This window comes from Phocoena phocoena, chromosome 10 (assembly GCF_963924675.1).
Source record: "Phocoena phocoena chromosome 10, mPhoPho1.1, whole genome shotgun sequence".
Taxonomy (NCBI): Eukaryota; Metazoa; Chordata; class Mammalia; order Artiodactyla; family Phocoenidae; genus Phocoena; species Phocoena phocoena.
The window spans coordinates 49,971,610-49,991,869 of record NC_089228.1 but is presented as its reverse complement, the minus strand read 5'-3'; the positions used below and the strand labels follow the sequence as shown (position 1 = coordinate 49,991,869).

At 42.5% G+C, this 20,260-nt stretch overlaps 1 protein-coding gene across 15 annotated transcripts in view; it reads left to right on the top strand.

Moving 5' to 3' along the window:
- ARPP21 (cAMP regulated phosphoprotein 21) overlaps positions 1-13,140 on the top strand; it is a 116,433-nt gene extending 103,293 nt beyond the window's left edge. For all 15 annotated transcript variants that reach the window (XM_065885845.1, XM_065885843.1, XM_065885846.1 and 12 more), the window contains 2 exons: positions 11,035-11,183; positions 12,345-13,140. In XM_065885845.1, the coding sequence (XP_065741917.1) occupies positions 11,035-11,183; positions 12,345-12,602 (407 nt within the window). In that variant the 3' untranslated portion in view covers positions 12,603-13,140. The remainder of the gene's footprint in view (positions 1-11,034; positions 11,184-12,344) is intronic.
- The last annotated feature ends 7,120 nt before the right edge of the window (positions 13,141-20,260 follow it).

The window sequence follows — 20,260 nt, the reverse complement described above, 5'->3', positions numbered from 1 at the left end:
TTTTAGGCCAAACGAAGATTGAGACACAGTCACAAGGGAGCATAACCATGGGTTAGCAAACTCACAGTTATGTCCCAAAGACACGAGGCTACAGAAATCTGGTTTGTTTTCCTAGATGCCTCACCAAGTGCTAGCAGATAGGTTTGAGAAGGCCAAACAGTGTCTCCAATGGGTTTTCCTTCCCTCTCCCACTCCCTATTTCAGCTCCTTCCCGCATCTTCTCCTTTCCTTTTGTGGACCTCTCCCTATGCCTATCCCATTAGCATCAGGTGGAAGTGGAAAACTGTGCTGTGCCCTCTTGATTTGCTGCTGGAAGGAACTTCTTTTTTCCAGAGACAAAGGGGCTAAGAGAAAACATTTGGCAACCAGTCGTCTTTGTCTTTATTCTACTGTGATGGTGATAAATTGTTTCCATTTGACCCTGCCTCACGCACGGGCAGGGCTGGGGGCTCGCTCTTCTGAGTACATTTGCTTCTTCATTCTTTTCCTTGACGTTTTTGTTTGTTGGCTTATTTTCTGTAATGTGGCATGGTAAGAGTCGTTTAGGGTGAATGAAATGAGGATGGTTTTTTATCAACATCATTGATAAAATGTTCTTGAGACACTGAATGTAGAATACGGGGCTAGGCCCAGATGTATAAGATACGCTTCCTCTTCCAGAGGATTATAATCTACCTGGGAAGCAGGACCTAAATCAGTAATAAAATTTAATTCAAGTTCATACAAGGTGGAAAGTGAAAAGAGCAGAGGCAGGGCAGTCACATATCTTGGTCATTGCCAGGTGCTCAGTCCCTGGGATTTGTCTTACAAGAGGTGCATCTTGGACCATCCTAACACCCCTTGAGAAAGGATGGTCCCCATTTTACAGATAAGGAAAATGAAATCAGAGAGGAGAGATGGCCCCCCCTACAGGATGTGATGTGCCAGATTCCATCACCCACTCTATGAAGGGAAAAGTAAGCGGGTTAAACGATAGGAATTCAAGGAATTCAAGTATTTATTGAGACCCAGGGTCCAGCAGTGATTCCCAAAGTGTGGTCCCCAGACCAGTGGCATCAGCATCCCATGGGCACTCGTCAGGAAAGCACATTCTCAGGCCCCACCCAAACCTACTGAATCAGAACCTCTGGGGGTTGGAGCCCAGCAATATGTGTGTTTTAACTTGGTCACTTGAACCAGGTTATTCAGAGACAGGAAAATGTCGAGAACCATTGACCAGGGAAAAGAGTTCCAGCTGGGCGGGGAAGCAGGCACTCAAACATGGAGACAAGATGATGAGGCAGGACTAAGTGGCAAAAACCTTGAGAATCCAAAGCTCCACGAAGGCCGCATACACTCCTTGCTGGGAAGGATGGCCCTGGTTTAGCACACTCTCAGCACAGCCTGGTGTCCTGCCACGGACAGAACCTGAGGCCTTCGCTGGTTCTCTCAGACCCGGCGTATTTGCATCAGCTCATTACGTTGAAGTCAGCAGGCAGCAGAGGTTGTGACTATCTTAAAATGCTCACGCTCTATGTGGGTGCTTATAAAGCATTTAACCATGATGAAATGTGAGTTTTACTCTTGCAGGCCTTGGGTGGAAGACCGTTTGTCCTTCAATTTTACTTTTACTCTAATTATTGTGAAATAGGATTTAAGTGTGGACCATATACTCTGATTCCAGCTAAAAAGATGATGATAAGCGCATGTGTATTTGTGTGGACAAGCCTGTAGATTTCTAATTGTTGTGTCAACCCAGATAAAAGCAACACTTTTAAATAACAGTTCCCCGCGTGGTGAGATTAAAGATTGTTCTTATTGCTGTTAACAAGGATAATCGTGTGTTGATTACGTAGATGAACAGAAAGTATCTCTTCATTGTTGCTTAGAGTTGTGACATCATCTGGTGCCCAGCAGCTTTACTTTGGGGCCATCTGTCGGAAAACTGATAAAGAGACAGCGAACAAGGGACTCAGGAGTTATGTTCCCTGAACCCTATGATGAGAACTTTACAAATGTGTATCCCCATATTTTCTCCTTGGAAAACATTAGTTATGGATAGAATACGTACATTTATACCAAGTTCAGTTGTGGGTTTTTTGTTTTTGTTTTTGAGCTATACATTATATAATTTAGAATCACTCACTCTTTGGTTGTAACAAAATGTAAGCAAGTTGACTTTTAAACTTTTTTGGCATCTTGAGATTGAGAACAGACTGATGTGTCTACTGGACTGCAAGGAAAAATCAGAAGAAACTAAATCCTGAAATCAGTTAGAGCTTGGCATCTTGCATATATATGTTCAAAGGACGTGTGTCCACAATGTACCAGAAAACGTCATGCTGGTGCTTCAGTTTCTTCACAGTTCAGTGTACATCCACTGTACAGCCCAGTGTACATCTCAGTGTACATAGTGTACAGTATAGTGTACGGTCCAGGGTACATTCCAGTATGTAGTGTACAGTCCAGGGTATATTCCAGTGTACAGTGTATAGTGTACAGTCCAGTGCATATCACCTGTACAGTGTATGTCTCGTGTACAGTCCAAGGGCACATCTGTGCACATCTGGTGTACAGTCCAGCGTATGTCCAGTGTACCATCCATTGTACAGCCCAGTGTACACCCAGGGTACGTCGTGTACCATCCAGGGTACATTCCAGTGTACGTCCAGTGTACAGTCCAGTGTACGTCCAGTGTACGTCCAGTGTACAGCCTAATGTACAGTCCAGTGTCTGTGCCTGTCTTCTCCACGTTCATAAAATCCTATGAATGGCTTTTACAGTCACTCTTACAAGAAATGTCAAAGAACAAATAGTCAATAGGTTTGAAGAAGGAAGGATAAAAGGAACAAAATTTAAATGAACTGAAAATTGGATTGCTTGACATTGAATTCAGGTCAGTGGTGTACCAGAGCTCTCTCGTTCTGGCCCACACGAGCAACATTCAAAACATCAGGAATTTTGCCAGCTGATTGTTAAGCCCTTTATAGCTTGAAATTGGCCACAGTGGGAATAGTTACACCAGGGAAATCAGCGAGCACTACAAATCAGGGCTTTTGTTTATCAGAGAGTTCATGTTCTAGTGGACACGTGGACAACGGACATTCATGACTATGGTACAAACTCATCCAACATGTGATGGCACTAAAACTCCTAGATGCCAGTGTCTGGCAGTTCACATCCTAAGTATTTCCCCAGTGTGTCCCTTCTCTGTCATCCTACCATCTCTGCCTTAGTTCCTGTCTTTACTGTCTCTGCCCTAGATTTTTGCTCTTGCCTCCCAGCAGACTTTACCAGTGGAACAATGTTATTGTTAAATCTACCACTAGAATAAAGTTTAGTTAAGAACCCTGCCAGTCTGGAATTGAAGAAAAGAAGATAGTTATCTTTGACTATTGGGAAAAATAACGTATAACACTTTCCTATATAAACAGAGCACTTCTGATTGACTCTAAAGTAAGTGGTTTTCGGTTTTTTATGTTTTTTCCTGTTTTGATGTGGGTTTCTACAGATTGTATCTATGACCATAGAACTTACTTTCAAAATAGTTTGGCCAGGGACTTCCCTGATGGTCCAGTGGTTGGGACTTCGCCTTCCAATGCAGGGGGTACAGGTTCGATCCCTGGTTGGGGAGCTAAGATCCCACATGCCTCCCTGCCAAAAAACCAAGACATAAACCAGAAGCAATATTGTAACAAATCCAATAAAGACTTTAAAAATGGTTCACATCAAAAAAAATCTTAAAAAAAAAAAAAAAGTTGGCCAGGGCTAGGTTACAGCCTGTAGCTATGTGACAGTGACAGTAATATGATCACAATGGTATTGACCCCATGACCTTTGACCTCACGATTGTCCTGTTCTAGCCAGCTGATCAAAAGCAATTCATCAGTGAAAATATCCACCAGAGGGAATGCTACTGTGGGGAATGATTAGACCCATCTTTGTCTTGACTTTGCCCCGAGCTTAGTCTGGGGAAAGAACTCCTCCAAGTTGCCTCCGCAACAGTTCGCTGTCACCCAGCCTGGTGTGAGCACATCCGTAATTAACACTGGTAGATGTGCAGAAACGCGGGAACGCCGTATTATCTTCTAAGCCACATGGCCTCATTAATAAAGTAAAACGTTTGTGAGGCTCATGCAGGTTTTCTCCCTCTGGGCTGTGGAAGCTCTCTGGCTGTCAGCACAGCACTCAGGGCCAGGAAAGTTCAGAGAATTACTTCAATAATATGACAGCCTCGTCCTTTTAAAATGGAATTCAATGCCGGCTTCCCTCAGAGGCATTCATTGAAATTCCATGCATGAGCCATTCCTGTAGTCACTTAACAATGTCTCTCATGTTTGCCCTGATTTAAAAAAAAAAAGAAAGAGAGAAAGAAAACCAACTTTGTAGTTGCGATAACATGGATCTGGATGGTCTAATTACATGAAGAGGCCCCGAGCCTGCAGTAATAGATGGTTCATCTGATGTGTACGGCCATTAGAAACTGACCCACGCGTGGACGTTCAAGGGGGACAGTAAAGAGGCTTTTAAGAATTACACTCTGTGCGGTAGGAAAGCTAATGAGCAAAAGACCAAGTAGGAAGAAAAACTACTGCTTCAGGAAGTGTAGTTCCATTTACGGCCTGTGACAGCTTTCCTCAAGTTCATATGGATGGACTGGGCTTCCCTCTCTTCCCATGCAGCCTCCCCATGGCTCATTCTGCATCTTGTTTTTCAGGAATGAAACCACTGAATAATAAATGGTGAGGAAGAGAAAGGGGATGGATGCAGAGTCTGCCAGTAAATAAGATGCAGGCAGACACACAAAGATGAAAGAAGTCATAATGGACTTCAAGAGCCCAAAAAAAAGCAATTTTTTATACTTCTCTTTTTGACTTTTTTATGCTATTTTACTTCATATATTAAGAAGAAAACAGTATCTTATTATGATGTCGAGGCTAGATATTTTTATCCTATATCTTAATTTTTGGACACGTTTGAAAACAAGTGTCTTCGGATGCAGTCTGTACGGCTTTCTTGTTTTAAAAGTCCTACGTGGCATTTCAGGTCACATAATTTGGGAGGTTGACGTAGAGGCAAAATGCTTCAAAAGATACACACCTTGCCTTTCAAAGTGGACCCCCCTTCACCTACACTGTCACACCAGGGAGTCAGCACCTAGGAGTAAGAAGAGTGGGACAGTGTCTGTAAAGGCCAGTGAAATCAGATGCCTCCTTAGTCCCAGAGGACCCCCTGGTTCTGGGAGGCCTCAACGTCAGTGGAACTGTCGAGGGCATCTTCCATTCTACCTGAGGTGGGCGAGGGGCTATCGGTACCCCAGATCCACTTTCTGAAGCATAAGGTGGTGGTTCCTCTTTCAGGAAACCATAGCGATATCGTGATTCCATAGGATACATCTGTTCCCCCTACTCAAGCCTACTTTGAGCACCAAGGTGCTGTAGGTAGATGAGGCCAGAAAGGACCCCTGTCTTAAAGACAGTGCGCCTTCATAACGAAGTAAAACTGGGGAACAGATCCATAGTATTCATAGAATTAGAACACTGATGAGAGCAGTCTATAGACTCCGAAAGTACAGCCGCCTCTAAGTGGCCTGGGGGATTTTGATTTCTCTGACATCCTAGGCTGTTTCGCAGAGTTTCTGTGTATCGTCTCTCTCTTACCCACTTTTATCTTTCAAATACTACAGATACTATTTTTGTTTCCAAAGGTCAGGTGACTTTCCTAGGGGCAGCAAGTTGCCTGGTGCAGTCAAATAACAGAACTGATGTTACACTGAATGTGCAAATAAGTTATTTTTACCTTATATTTTGAGAAAACAATCCAGAGTAAATATACAGAGTCTTCAAAGATTGTGAGGAGAAGCGTTATTTGAACTGGTCTTAGTAATTGAAAACTGTAGTTTCCACTGATTAGAAACTAATTAAGTAAATGAAGGGACTAGAATCCATTTGACCCTACTCCAACCTGACTGCCTGTCTAGTGTCCCAGTATCTGAGTAACAAACCTTTAAAATGTTATTACATGGTCTGAGTTGATTTTGTCGGGCAATTATGCTTTACCTTTGATTTTTTTCCTTTGATATCAGCAAGATCTTGTTCAACAGACTATGGATCATAACTCTTGTCCTCTTTACTTAATTAACTATTGAGAAAACAATTAATGCAATGAACAGCCGTTGAGTACCTGCCATGCTAAGGGGATTTACGTTAAGCTATGAAAGTTGGAAGAATGTATAATAAATAGTACTACAATTTAGGGAGTAAAAGCAGGGATGCCCAAGTGAGAAAACCACAACTTAATTTCTAGCGTTCCCTCCTCCTAGCTGTGTGACCCTGACAATGTCTACATCTAAGTCACAGTTGTCTCTTTTGCAAAAGGAGTTTAATAACACTGACTGCCTCCCGGGATTCTTGTGACAATAAAGTAAAAGTGCTTAATTTACTGCTTGGATCGGAGTAAGTGATCAACAAATATAGCTTGTTAGCTCCTTTAAAATGGAAAATCTTTAAAGAAGATGAAAGTTTAGAGGAATTGATAGGAAACCAAGAAACCGAACCGGGCAGATATTAGGCAGTGGTGTGTGCAGTGCATGAACTATAAAAATTCGGCAAAGGGACAAGCCAGCCCTGGATGAGCACTTTTTTTCTTTTTCATAGTCTTCACCAGCCATGCCACAACTGAACTACTGTAATTCCATCTCAATACCATGTACAAAGAACAGAATTTGAATTCAGAATCAGCTAGCTGGTTCCTTAGAAACCTGGAGAAATGTGTGTATGTTGGTTCATCCAAGATAAGTCATATTTTCTATTAAGCAGATTATCAACTTTAATCATTTGAAAAGGCATTCTACCATATTAAGAATACTTAATAAACCCAACAGGAAAATTACACTGCTTGGGTGGGTTTGGGGAGGTGATGAGAACTGTCTAGCTTCTCAATTACTTTGCTCTGTAGATATTTGCCCTCCTAACTACACCCTTCCTCATCGTCAACCTTTATAACCAACAACAACCAGGGAATCAAAACCCTGAAAATACAGGTTACTACGGCTTTGTCATTCATTCATTTCCAAAATGTTGGCTCTGTAACAGTGTATTCAAATAAGAGTTAAAATAATGTCAGTCACAATCATGCAATTTATAATTCCTAAATTGTAATCCCAATTAACATTCTGATTTTTCATAAATATGCTACATCCAGCGAAATGTTTCCTTGACAGACTATTAATGAATTATCCTCTGACTACAAACAGTATTCAATAACTGCTGTATTTTAGTCAAAACAATATTAAATTTTCAGATTTGTAAGCTCCAGACATTTTAAATGTTATAACTCCTCCGTCTTAGTAGAGGGTACTCATTTATTTGCTAGGAGGCATTTGTCCTTTCCTAACCTTTTTACCTTCAGAAAATAAATGATGCATGTGACTTGAAAACTGAATTAATCTCAACTGAAAAAGGAATAATAACAATAGCCCATGTCTTTATGATCACCATAGCAAGCCTACAGGGCAGTTACTTCTGCTATTTCTGTTTTGTCAGATGCATTCTATCGACTAATCCTCAATAAAATGTGAAAAACTGATCATTTCACAGCTAAGAATTGACAAACTGGAACACGTTTCTCATTCGAATAGACGAGATAAGCAGGTTGCCGCCAGCCAGCGTTGCCACCTCTGCCTTCAGGCGAGCTGTGTCCCTGGTAGACCCTGTTAGTTCGTGCCTAGGTCACTGCTATCACATTTCTATTTGTCTATTCCTGGACCGGAGCTCAGATTCACATTCCAAATAGCCTCCTGTCTCAAGGACCATTCTGCTGCCTACCTTCTGTAGCATCATGTAAAGGAATGGAGCCCTCCAATTAAACCATTCCAGGTGTACATTTCTTGCCTGGAGAGCAAATTGAGAAATGAATGGGGTTCATGAATATAAACTGGGCTTTCCTTACACTTAAGTTTTCATTTGGAAATTGTATGGCATGATTCGCTCCCCACGTAAATCTTTATTTGCCTTAAGTGTGTTTACTGTGGGAATCCCAGTGCACAGCTGGTAGCCCATTGCTATGCATGACTGAGTATTAAAGTTCACAAATCATCAGGCAGAGGGGGCTTGGGGAGGGCGACATCGCAGTGTCCCTGCATCTGTATGCTCAGCAAAGATGAATCACACCCTCCCAGGCCGTGCGCCTTTACTGGGACGAGGCCACCCAACCTCACTCTTTTTCTCTCCTTGAATATTATTTGACAGTTGCTTCCCCTTTCTACCAAGACATTCTGTTTTCTGTATGTCTTAACAGCTCTGTTATCATCAGACTTATTTTTCCTTTCACCCCAATTTTGGTTTATAGAGCTGATGCAATAAATGAATCTTTCATAGGCCACCTCAATTTATTTTTGAACAGACTCTGTGAAACAGAGTCATTTTGAAGATGACTCGGTGAAAGGATGGAACGATTCAATAAGCAAATACATCATCTTTAGATGCAAGGCCACTGGACCTCTCCTGCCCTCCCCGCTCCCCTCCTTTCCTCTCCTCTTTTTGTTTACATAATAGCCGTGTGTATTCTGCAACAGGACCACTGAGGCTAACTGGGCTTTCACCAGAAGACCAAACATAAGTCAGACTTTTAGAAGACATTTCTCTCATTTTCAACCTGTACTTTGAATCTTCAGCCAGAAATAAGGCACCATTACACAGACTTGGAAGTGTGTTCACATTGCCTGCTCTTTGTTGTAGAACTAGGAAATGGTAAGGAAGGCTGTGGTCATAAATTTTCTATAGTCACGCCAAGTTATTTTTTTAACATATACAACGATTCATATGACAGTGAATTTGACGTGGCTAGGAGTAATGTCATAATAATAGTAAAAGAGCAACAGAATTTTTTTAGGGCCAACGGGTATATGAATAAGAGTGGTAGATCTAGACAATGGGAAATCATAGAAAACAGTTTTTTTACAATTAATGTTTAATTTCTCCCTGCATATAAGGCATTCTGGGAGGTAGTAAGGGCCATGACATGGCCTTAAGTCACATTTCTTGTCCCCCAAGTCTGATGATTTTTCCATACCGTATAAACTGCCGCAAAGCATATGTAAGGGAGGCTTTGACTGTGTTACCCCAACACAATGTAACTGGAGGAAAGGTGGTCAGGACCCTTACTTACATTCTTAATATGTGGTGTCTTTGCGAGAATGTAGAATAACCTAGTAAGGAAAACCATTATGACAGTGGAGTAGGGAGAGTAATTTGAACGTGAAAAAAATGGGACACATAAAGGAGGTCAAAGGATGACTTTCCAGATTACACACCTGCTCCACTTACCAATCAATGCAGGCACAAGTCCAGGCCTCCCAACTCGGCTCATCCCCAAGTTTGCTCTCTCAGGTGTTCCAAACTGACCACACCTTATTTCCATCTCCTTAGATGAACAGAGTTTAACTCAGTGACTATCTGCAAGACACGTTTCCACAGTATTTCTAAGATGAGTGAAAACACATTTTTTCAGAGCAAAGGAGAGCGAAGTACTGTCTGTTTAAATTACATTATAGGGCTTCCCTGGTGGCGCAGTGGTTGAGACTCTGCCTGCCTATGCAGGGGACACAGGTTCGAGCCCTGGTTCTGGGAAGATCCCACATGCCGCGGAGCAGCTAGGCCTGTGAGCCACAACTACTGAGCCTGCGTGTCTGGAGCCTGTGCTCCGCAACAAGAGAGGCCGCGCTAGTGAGAGGCCCGCGCACCGCGATGAAGAGTGGCCCCCACTTGCCGCAACTAGACCGCAACTAGAGAAAGCCCTTGCACAGAAAACGAAGACCCAACACAGCCAAAAATAAATAAAAAAAAAATAAAGGAATTCCCTTTAAAAAAAATTTTAAATTACATTATAGTCTTTATGTAATTTTACCCTTTCTCAGTTAAAACTCTCACATGCACTCAAAACAAGGTCTATTTATAAACAATGTGGATTGATTAGGAATCTTTTACCCTTTGTTTCAATTTTTTAAATCTGGTTGTAAAACAGTGTCTGCATTAAGAAAACCTAGGATTGTAAAGACTTTCTTGCAGGGAACTGTATTAAGACAGCAGTTCCACTGATTTCCAGGCACTCAGCACAGTTAATAGTATGAGCTCTGGAAGGACCTTATTTTACAGCATGAAGTAAATCTGTTTTATTTCTCTAGCACCATGTCATTTTCACCTACATTACAACCTTCTTCCCAATATTTGTAAGAACAGTTCACAGCCTTCATTTAAGAATGCATTTTAAACCACATCTTGTAGGAGGGATTAAGATAATTAGAATAAATCCTGGTCCACTTAAAAAAGAAGGAAAAGAAAACCTACCAACTGACCCATCCAGAAGGTCATAAACACATACCTTCTTTACATGTTGTACTCTGCATTATCTGTGATATGTACATGATCCTTCATGGGAGTGTTTTGCCAGAACGTTTTCTTGGGAGCTAGTGGTGGCACAGAATAAAAGCATGACACACCTGCTGTTGTTACCTTTTGTCTAAGTCAATGAACGTTGAATTATGTAGAGTAGGGAGTCATTTTATTCACTAGGGTATGGAAAACAGAATGTATCCTAAGTTAACAGGCTGTTTGGTGATCTGTGTGTGAAGTGAGGTGATGCAGAAAAGCGAGAGGGTAAGAGAATGAATCAAATTAATTAGGAAAAAACTTGATAATGTGTGACTTCTCCAAATATCATTGAAACCAAAGCAAAAGATAGATCTGAAAGGTTTAATTTACAGCAGTCAACCGATGTCAATACAGGTTCCCGTCTTTGCATCATGAAGAATTTACCACTGTCACAACCTGCTGATTGGACCGCTCTTAAGGATGGAAGTATCAGTGAATTTTTTGGAGTCATACCCTTGTCCGCCCTAAGAAGCAAAACATGCGTTATTAGGAAATACACACTCCTGATAACAGAGATTGAAAGGTCTGCAGGTTGCCTGGTGAAGAAGTGCTCTCATCCCGTACAATGTCATTCATCATTGTTCTTCTTGGTACAACCAGTTCAAATGGTGTTCTTTCTTCACAGGTTACCAGCCGCTCTTGTCTGGTCAACAGGGGTTCCAAGGCCTCATGGGGGTACAGCAGCCGCCTCAGAGTCAGGGCATGATGAGCAGCCACCAGGGAACTCCAGTGCAAAGCGTGATGCTCTCCTACCCAACCGTGTCTAATTATCAGGTGCATATCAGTAACTTGGAAAATTGTGTTTTATAAAGCAGAACTTGCCTAAGTACAGGCTGTGGGTATGTCCCCACGTCGGCTGGTTGGCTGGGTGGTAGGTGCTAGGCCCAGCCAGTGCTGACGGCTGATTTTGAGTCAAGATTATAATAGACAAGCAGAAAATGGGAAATGTATACTTCTGTAACTACTGTGGCTTTTGAATGCCCTGCTAAGTGTGATTCCATATAGACTTTGTATTCATGGAAGAAAATTCTTTAAAGTTCTATTCATGAAGACCTTCGGGCATTCTGTTGAAATTGTACTTACTGGGAGAAAGTCCTCACAGCAAATTTTCATTTGTTTTTGGTCACACTCAAAGAAACTTCATTTCAGCACAAATTTATCTTATAAGGGATTTTAAAATGGCATCTCAAGATTCATTTAAAGGGCATTTATTGGACCTGACAGCTGCATTTTCCAGACTAAACCCACACTGGGTATTTAAAAAGTGTCATGCCCCCTTCTGTAATGTATATCCTGAAATACCCTGGCAGGGGGCAGGGGGTAGTGAAGGGTTGGTGAAACACTTTAATCATTAAATTTAGCTGCATCAGGTACGGATGGCCCTGGAGAACTTATCCTCGGTCCTCCTGCCCTGACAATCCTTGTTCACACTGCATCAGTTTCTACCTCCGACTGGAAAGGAGATGTTCTCTAAAGCTGCAGGTTGAGAGTGAGCTGGTGTTCCTGGGACAGAATCCCCTTTTACTATCGATGGCTCCAGACCACTTTGCGTAAAACCGGAATGGGAGCGTGGCTTTTCAAAACAGAGAGAAATCCGGAGTGGGAGGTCCAGATGGCAGTCCCTCGAGGGCCAGGAGAGAGGAAGGAAGGAGGCTCAGAACTAACATCTCCTGAGCATGTACTTCTAGCCAGATGTGTCCCAAGAGCTGTACACCCCAGCAGTCCTTTCAGGGGCACTTTGAAAGGAGGTTACATTATGCAGATGGACTCAGAGAATCAGAGAGGTTAAGTGACTTGCCCAATGTGAAACAGCTGATAAAAGGGAGAGCTGGGATTCCAACCTAAAAGCATGACTGTTTTTGATGACACCACTAGCTCATGGGACACCCCAAAATAACCTCTTCATACAGGCTTCTGTCTTGTGTCTTTCTACAGGTGCCAATGACCCAGGGTTCTCAAGGACTGCCCCAGCAGTCATACCAACAGCCAATCATGCTACCTAACCAGGCAGGCCAAGGGTCCCTCCCAGCCACTGGAATGCCTGTGTACTGTAACGTCACACCGCCGACCCCTCAGAACAACCTTAGGCTGATGGGCGCTCACTGTCCCTCCAGCACTGTCCCCGTGATGTCAGCCAGCTGCAGGACCAACTGTGCCAGTATGAGCAATGCTGGGTGGCAGGTCAAGTTCTGAGTACTCTGGCCATGGTACATGTCTTCAGATACTACTCATGGCCTTTAAGGGAGGAAGAGCAAGGTGCGAAAACTCACTGAGGACTTAAGTATTCACTCAACACCCAAATGACTGCTGCTGGTATTCTGTAAAAAACAAAACAAACAAACAAAAAAAAAAACAAAGACTAATCCACACATTAGCTGGTTAATGGTGCATATTTCCGTCATGTCTGCTAGGTATGCCTTTCTAGCTTAGCTAGTGACATGAATTCATCAAGGTAAGATTTTCTCCTACCACTGAATACCACTGTGTAGATGATAATATCCCTAATTTGGATTATTAGTTTTGTACTTTGTGTTGACTTTGTGATGCTAAAAGTATTTAAAAATTATATACTGAAATCACATTGTACCAAAGCTGTAATGGAAAAGAATTGATGAATGGAAGGAATAATTTATATTCACTATAGAGTTTTCTTTTTTTAATGGATATATACTGTATTGTAGTGTCTAATCAAAATAAAACTATTTGACCTTATGGAGGAAGGTCATGTTTTTACCACCAGTTTGCTTCACTCTCTGTTCCAATATATGTTGGCTTATGTGTCACTGTTATCCCTTTTGAGCACTATTTCATGAATAATGCACAGAAAAGATGTTCCAGGTGTTTGTAGATGAACTGGCATCACCTTGGTAGGCAAACACTGAACCAACTGTAGTTTCTTGTCACGAATACTACAGGAGTCCTGAAAATCAGGCAACATTCATCTCATCTGTTCACTGACTTCACATTTTTGAAATGTGTACCTTGCTTTTAGTTTTAGGCCCATTGAATGCATGTAGCTATACTTCACCAACTAGGAAAACCTGAGTATCCTTGGTAACAACAGCTCTACACCAAACTCTATACCAAACCCTGATCCACCTCCATTCAAATTCCATCACCTACCTGGAAAACAAGATATCTTTGCTTAGAGGGAGATTAAAAGAGGCACAGTCTAATTTATACTGGGTCACACAATGTAACGTACCACTAATACTGACAGTAGGTCAGTATCTCAAAGGTGCTGTTTGTCCTAATAATTGAAAACAAGGCAAAATACTGCAATTTGTTTACAAATACTCAGAACATTCACACACACAAAAAGAAAGAAAATTAGAAGAAGGCTGTTCCTGTCTAATCCCAAAATGTTTAACTCCCTATAGATTCTGCAGGTAAGACTGATTTATGACAACCTTTGAAAAATAACATCAGAACTCTGTATACCATCTTTGGCCCTTCCAGGAGATTTTTTTTTTTTTTTTTTTTTTTTTTTTTTTGTGGTATGCAGGCCTCTCACTGTTGTGGCCCCTGCCATTGCAGAGCGCAGACTCAGCGGCCATGGCTCACAGGCCTAGCTGCTCCGTGGCATGTGGGATCTTCCCGGACCGGGGCACGAACCCACGTCCCCTGCATCAGCAGGCAGACTCTCAACCACTCTGCCACCAGGGAAGCCCTCTTCCAGGAGATATTTAATAAGGGACTAAAACCCCACAGCTTTCACTTTGCTATGGCAGTACAATGACTAACAGTTTTGTATTTTATACTCTTTACCTAAAAACCATTATTACCAATGAGAAGGATTTGGAAAGTATATCTAGATAATTACCATTGTTTTTCATATTATCACATTCTCTATATTAGATTTTTCCATATTCATGTTGTTTAGCTGGAGATAGAGTTAGGCAGCTAGTTAAAAACTCAACCTCCCAGATTACCGTTCCTTAATTTTACACTATTGTTGTATTTTTCCTTTAAAGGGGACTTTTTACACATACTATCATTAGTTTTATTCCTTGTGAAAAGTCTGTCCCATTTCCCCAAATCTCAGTCTACTGATTTCTTCATAATAAGTAAAACCCTATGAAAAACGTTATAAAAAGGGGATGTTGCATTTTTTTTAATTGAGCCATTAAACCAATAGGCTGAGTAGCTTTTAAACCAAGAGCTGCTCTGAGAAGAAGCTATGTGTTTGCCTAATTAATATCTTCCCCTAATAGAAGGAGGGGGCTGACCAATATAGATTCATTTTTAAATATATTCCCCATGTAGCCCTCTGATCTTGGCAGTGATCCCAAACTCAAGGATCCAAATATGAGTCTGAATGTTTATTTTCTTTTCATACAATTCTGAGAAATTTTGAGCATTTCTTTAATGATTCTTAGAATTATCGAGCCTTCTTTCCCACGGATTTGAAACATACGTCATGCTAATAAGAATAAAGACAGACCTTCTTTCTTGTTGGCCATTCTTCTCCAAATGTGTTACACTCTTTCATATTTAGACATTTGACTTTATTGCATAAATCCCTTCGGGTACTTCTTCCAAGCTGAGGCATCTTCCTTACTTTCACTAAATATTTGTATCCAGCATTACCTTATTCCTAATCTCATGTTATGCTTACTGTCTTTTTACATTTGAATATTCAAGGTGGTTGTGTAGAGTGCGGGTCCCCAACCCTACCGGTCCGCCGCCTGTTAGGAACCCGGGCCACACAGCAGGAGGCTCCCCATTGCCCTCATTACCGCCTGACCATCCCCCCCAGCCGCACACCCACATCCGTGGAGAAACTGTCTTCCACGAAACTGGTCCCTGGGGCCAAAAAGGTCGGGGACTGCTGGTGTAGAAAGACAGTTGTTATTAGTGAAGCACTTCCAGAATTTAATTTACCTTCAGGAGAACATTCCGTTTTTTTCACATTAGTTAAAATTTTATTACAATCACATTTTGAAAATACATATTACATATATGTCTATGAACTTATATAGATACATACATATGCAAATATACAAATATACATAGTCATCCCTCATGATCCTCCATGTGAATGTAAAAGAGAACAGAAGTGACTTATGCATTCATTTATTCAGTAAAATTTTATTGCATACTTCATTATATCCTAATTATGTGGCACAATTTAAAATAAAAGTGCAAATAAATTTCATGCCCATAGATTTATTCTTGTAAGTTTTATCATACATTTGGTTATTCTGTGATAGTTGTAACTAAATGTGCTAACTAGGATACCGATGAATTTCAGCCGTAATTATTTTATTGTTTTAATATCGTTCCCCAGGATGTGGGGTAGGATAAGACAGTGTGTTATATAACATTATGGAAATGGATTTATGTCATTAATTATAAGTATAGTTGGAGGATTTAGATAAAGTCGTAAATCACCATAACAAAATAAGTGGGGTACCTCTGAGCCAGAGCAGCTTCACAAGAAAGGATGGAAGGACAAAGCAGTTCTAGCTCTTAACCCTTAGCAATTCTATTTTACATGCAGCAAAGCTTTAGCGGCATGTATTTTCTTTTTCCCTCTTGGACAGAAACTTCTGTATGTAAGTGCCCTGTCTTAAGCTGCATGACAAGGCACAGTTCCTATAACCCATCAGGATAAAACAAATGAGACTGAACAGAACATGGAGACAGCACAGGAGGGCTGCCAAGTCTCCATCACGACATATTCTGTACCAATACCCAATATGCAATGAAATCGGGTAAGTCCCTCCTGTTTAAAAAAAAAATGGTGAGACATTTATCCATTCTGACTCACAAAACATTTTTTGTTTTCTGTACTTTGCTGGATGCCACTTCTACACAAGACCAGAAATCTTTGCTTCTTCCCATACGATTCTGTCCAAAACCCTCTTTACTGAGAAAGTTGTTCCCTTTAGGGCTTTGACACTGTTTTCCAATAGTTCTCAGCTGTAGTGTTTGTTTCAAATTCAAATCTTTATCACTTGCCTTCTGTGAAGTTTTGTAACCGCTGGTCTTCTCCCCCTCAAAAGATCTGCCACTATTATGTGTCACCAGTGGCAAGAGCTTTTCACTCTTGGAGCTGGGTTCTCTGCTCTTCTTGGCATTGTGTACACAGTGGGGGCGAGAGGCATCTGATACTATTCTTCTGAAGAGGAAAATCATTTTCTGATTGATGTCCTAACAGAGAACCGACTCTTCTACTGGGCATGAGGTTGCTTCCTCTCAGACAATAATAACCAGCTCCCTGACTGCAGAAGCTCAGGGAATGCTTTGAAATTTGGGTTCGTTATTTGATTTGTTTTACTGCCTTATTCCATATTACTCTCAGTATGGTCATAGAAGGAGACGGAAGAGGTCAGATACTGAGCAAATAGGAGGAGACGTAAATCTGAAGGGGGTGAGCCCTGAAACCGGATTCGATGGACAGTCAAGGAGCAAACCCAGCAGGCACTCATGATAATGTGTGTGCCACTGATGCACTGGTCAGACCGATTCAGCATCCTGTTGGAAGAGTCGCTTTTTGAATGTTCAAGACTTCACTCCTTTGGTGTCTGGTATATACAGAGGATGGGGGAGACATGCAGAGGTGCGGGGGAGAAGATGAGGCATAGAGTATAGAGATTCTGGAATTAAAAGTAGGACAGGGCTTCCCTGGTGGTGCAGTGGTTGAGAGTCCACCTGCTGATGCAGGGGACACGGGTTCGTGCCCCGGTCCGGGAAGATCCCACATGCCGCGGAGCACTGGGCCTGTGAGCCATGGCCGCTGAGCCTGCATGTCCGGAGCCTGTGCTCTGCAATGGGAGAGGCCACAACAGTGAGAGGCCTGCATACCGCAAAAAAAAAAAAAAAAATGTAGGGCAGCTGGGACTTCCCTGGTGGCACAGTGGTTAAGAATCCGCCTGCCAATGCAGGGGGCACGGGTTCAATCCCTGGTCCTGGAAGATCCCTCATGCCACGGAGCAGCTAAGCCCGTGCACCACAGCTACTGAGCCTGCGCTCTAGATCCCACAAGCCACAAGTACTGAGCCTGCACGCCGCAACTACTGAGCCCACATGCCGCAACTACTGAAGCCTGCGTGCTCTAGGGCCCGTGTGCTGCAACTCCTGAGCCCGCATGCTGCAACTACTGAAGCCCACGTGCCTAGAACCCGTGCTCTGCAACAAGAAAAGCCACTGCAATGAAGAGCCTGCGCACTGCAAAGAAGAGTAGCCCCCACTCGCTGCAACAAAGACCCAAAGCAGCCAAAAAAAAAAGTAGGGCAGCTTATTTGAAGTTCTGAATCATGTTTCTTGCTAAAAGATGCAGCGTCCCCATAAGAATGGCCCAAGAAAACAGATCTGGTTAAATATGGGGGCAACTTAGGGCCTTATTGCTCTCTCTGTACCCCCAAAGTTTTCATTGTATTAATAGCTTGGAAACCATTGCTGTTTGCATTGCCGTAATGCTATCATAAAACACCCCCCGCTTCTTGTCATTCGATTCCTTTGCGTAGAGTTTGCAGCTGACTCTTCTGGGTTCTTCAGCAAGTAAGTCAGTGGGACCTCTGTCTGGGCACTTACAACATCCCCCTTTTGTATAAAATACCTCAGCTCATATAGGATTCACATTTCCTTGAAGAAACGGATGTGCGTACCATCCTGTTATGGGGTGACTGGAAGAAACACCAAGCATATAATGACATCTGGGTCACTTATAGCCGTCCCATGAATTGTTTCTAAACTGATGAAAAACACAGAAGCAGGAAAACAAACCTGTTTTTTTTTTTCTTTTTAAGAAACAAGACAATCACCTGTCATTTTCAAGTGTTTAAATATTTTTGTCTACAAGAAGGAGACCACATTTTCAGATGAAATGCACAAGCCAATTTCATCATTTTCAAAAGAGAGAGGAGTCACTTAAGGTGCTTAATGGTAATGTAATAGGGAGCAATGGCCTGAGACAGAAAAAAAGCAGCAATTTAAATTGGACATTAAGAAAAATTTCACTGGAAGCAAGGGCAATTATACAATGAAATAATTTCCTAAGGGAGAAACAGTGAGGCACCATTAAGAAGAGTTGTTTAAAAGTGAACAGATTAAAAAACACTTGCAGCTGAGGCTGCTGGAGGATCGTTTTATGATTTATTGCTTTACTCTGCCTGCGTGTCATACTCACGAGATTTCCCAGGCTCAGCTAGCTTACCTTCCATCAAGGAAGGATCTGCATGGTGCCAGAGGTCTATGATGTCTGTATTTATTTTTCTTTATGCAAAAATGTGGACAGAGCTCTAAATGGAGTATCAGTGAAAAAGGCAAGGAGAACCTAGGCGGCTCTAGTTGTTTGAAAAGTACTCTGTGTCAGTGTCTTAGGATACTTTACACACATGCACACCTCTCTCTCTCTCCAATCTTATTTAAACCTTCCCGCAACTAATTGGTTGACCTGTTCAAACTGGTGGCCATTAATCAGTTAGTATGACTGGCCATGAGGATACATGACACAATTATTCCTTCACACAGACATAATGCTATGCATGCAGCGTGGGGGGTAGATAAAGCATCCTTTACCTGATGTCCAACATTTCGCGCTTGAATCCTAGCTCCCATGATCAAGCACCCTCAAAAACTAACCTCTGGGTCCCGCCTGTACAGGTCTCTAATCATTGCTATTCCCTTTTTTTTTTTTTTTTTTTTTTTTGCGGTACTTGGGCCTCTCACTGCTGTGGCCTCTCCCATTGCGGAGCACAGGCTCTGGAAGTGCAGGCTCAGCGGTCATGGCTCACAGGCCCAGCCGCTCCGCGGCATGTGGGATCCTCCCAGACCGGGGCATGAACCCGTGTCCCCTGCATTGGCAGGCGGACTCTCAACCACTGCGCCACCAGGGAAGCCCCTGCTATTCCTTTCTTAATCTCTTTCCTCCCTTATCAGGACCAGCAATTTTCCAGCCAGTTTATGTAAGGATTTAACACTAGTTACCAGCCTACCAGCCTACCAGCCAGGAGAGGAAGGGAGGTTGTCTGCTGAGGGGGAGAAGGGATTTCACGGTGCTTCCCAGCCCAGCGCTGGGGAGAGGCTACCTCCATGCACTCTGAAGGTCCAGAGGGGCCTGCAGAACCAACATCCCCCGGTACATATATCAAGATGCTCCCAGGCCACGTTTCGGGATTTCTGGTTTTCTTAACCAGGGCCCTGACTTTAGCATGGCAGGACTTTTCAGCTGAGCATTCAATGTCTCTGGAGCTCTGAAATTGTGGGATCTTATGTTTGCTGTTTCCTGCTCAGCTGTGTCCCCTCTTCTACAACAGAAGCTTGAAGCCTTTTTGTGTGCTCCCAAAGAGGCCCTCTGGCTCTCACCCTTAAGACTTGAACTGTGAATGGTCTTTGGTTCTTTGTTAGCCCTCTGCAGAGTGTCCATGCAACTTGGCAATAATTCTAGCCACCGCTCCACTGCCTTGCAGGCATTTTCTCCTCATGTCTTTCATATGCTTGAATCATCAGCCCTTCAAGGGCATTTTCCTCCACAAGGATGCTTTGCCCCATCACACCAGGGCAATATTTAGCAAGGGAACCGTGTGTCAAGGGACTCAGGACAGCATATTACACCACTCTTCGCACCACTTGTATTAGTTCAGGCCTCTGAAAAGCAGATGCCAAGATGGAATTAGACTTTTTAGAGATTTAGAAGGAAAATTCGGTAAGGAAAAATGTGTGGGGAGTTGCAGGAAGCCATCAGAGTCATCTGACTTGATGCAAGTCTGACCTCTGTGGAGGAGAGAGGAAAAGTCTTAGAATTCAATGCAATTAAAGAAAGTTTCATCGAGATCTACAGGGGGTTCCTCAGGTCAAAGTCTCTGTCAGAGACCCACATGTCTCAGGAGTGAGCCTACCGTAGC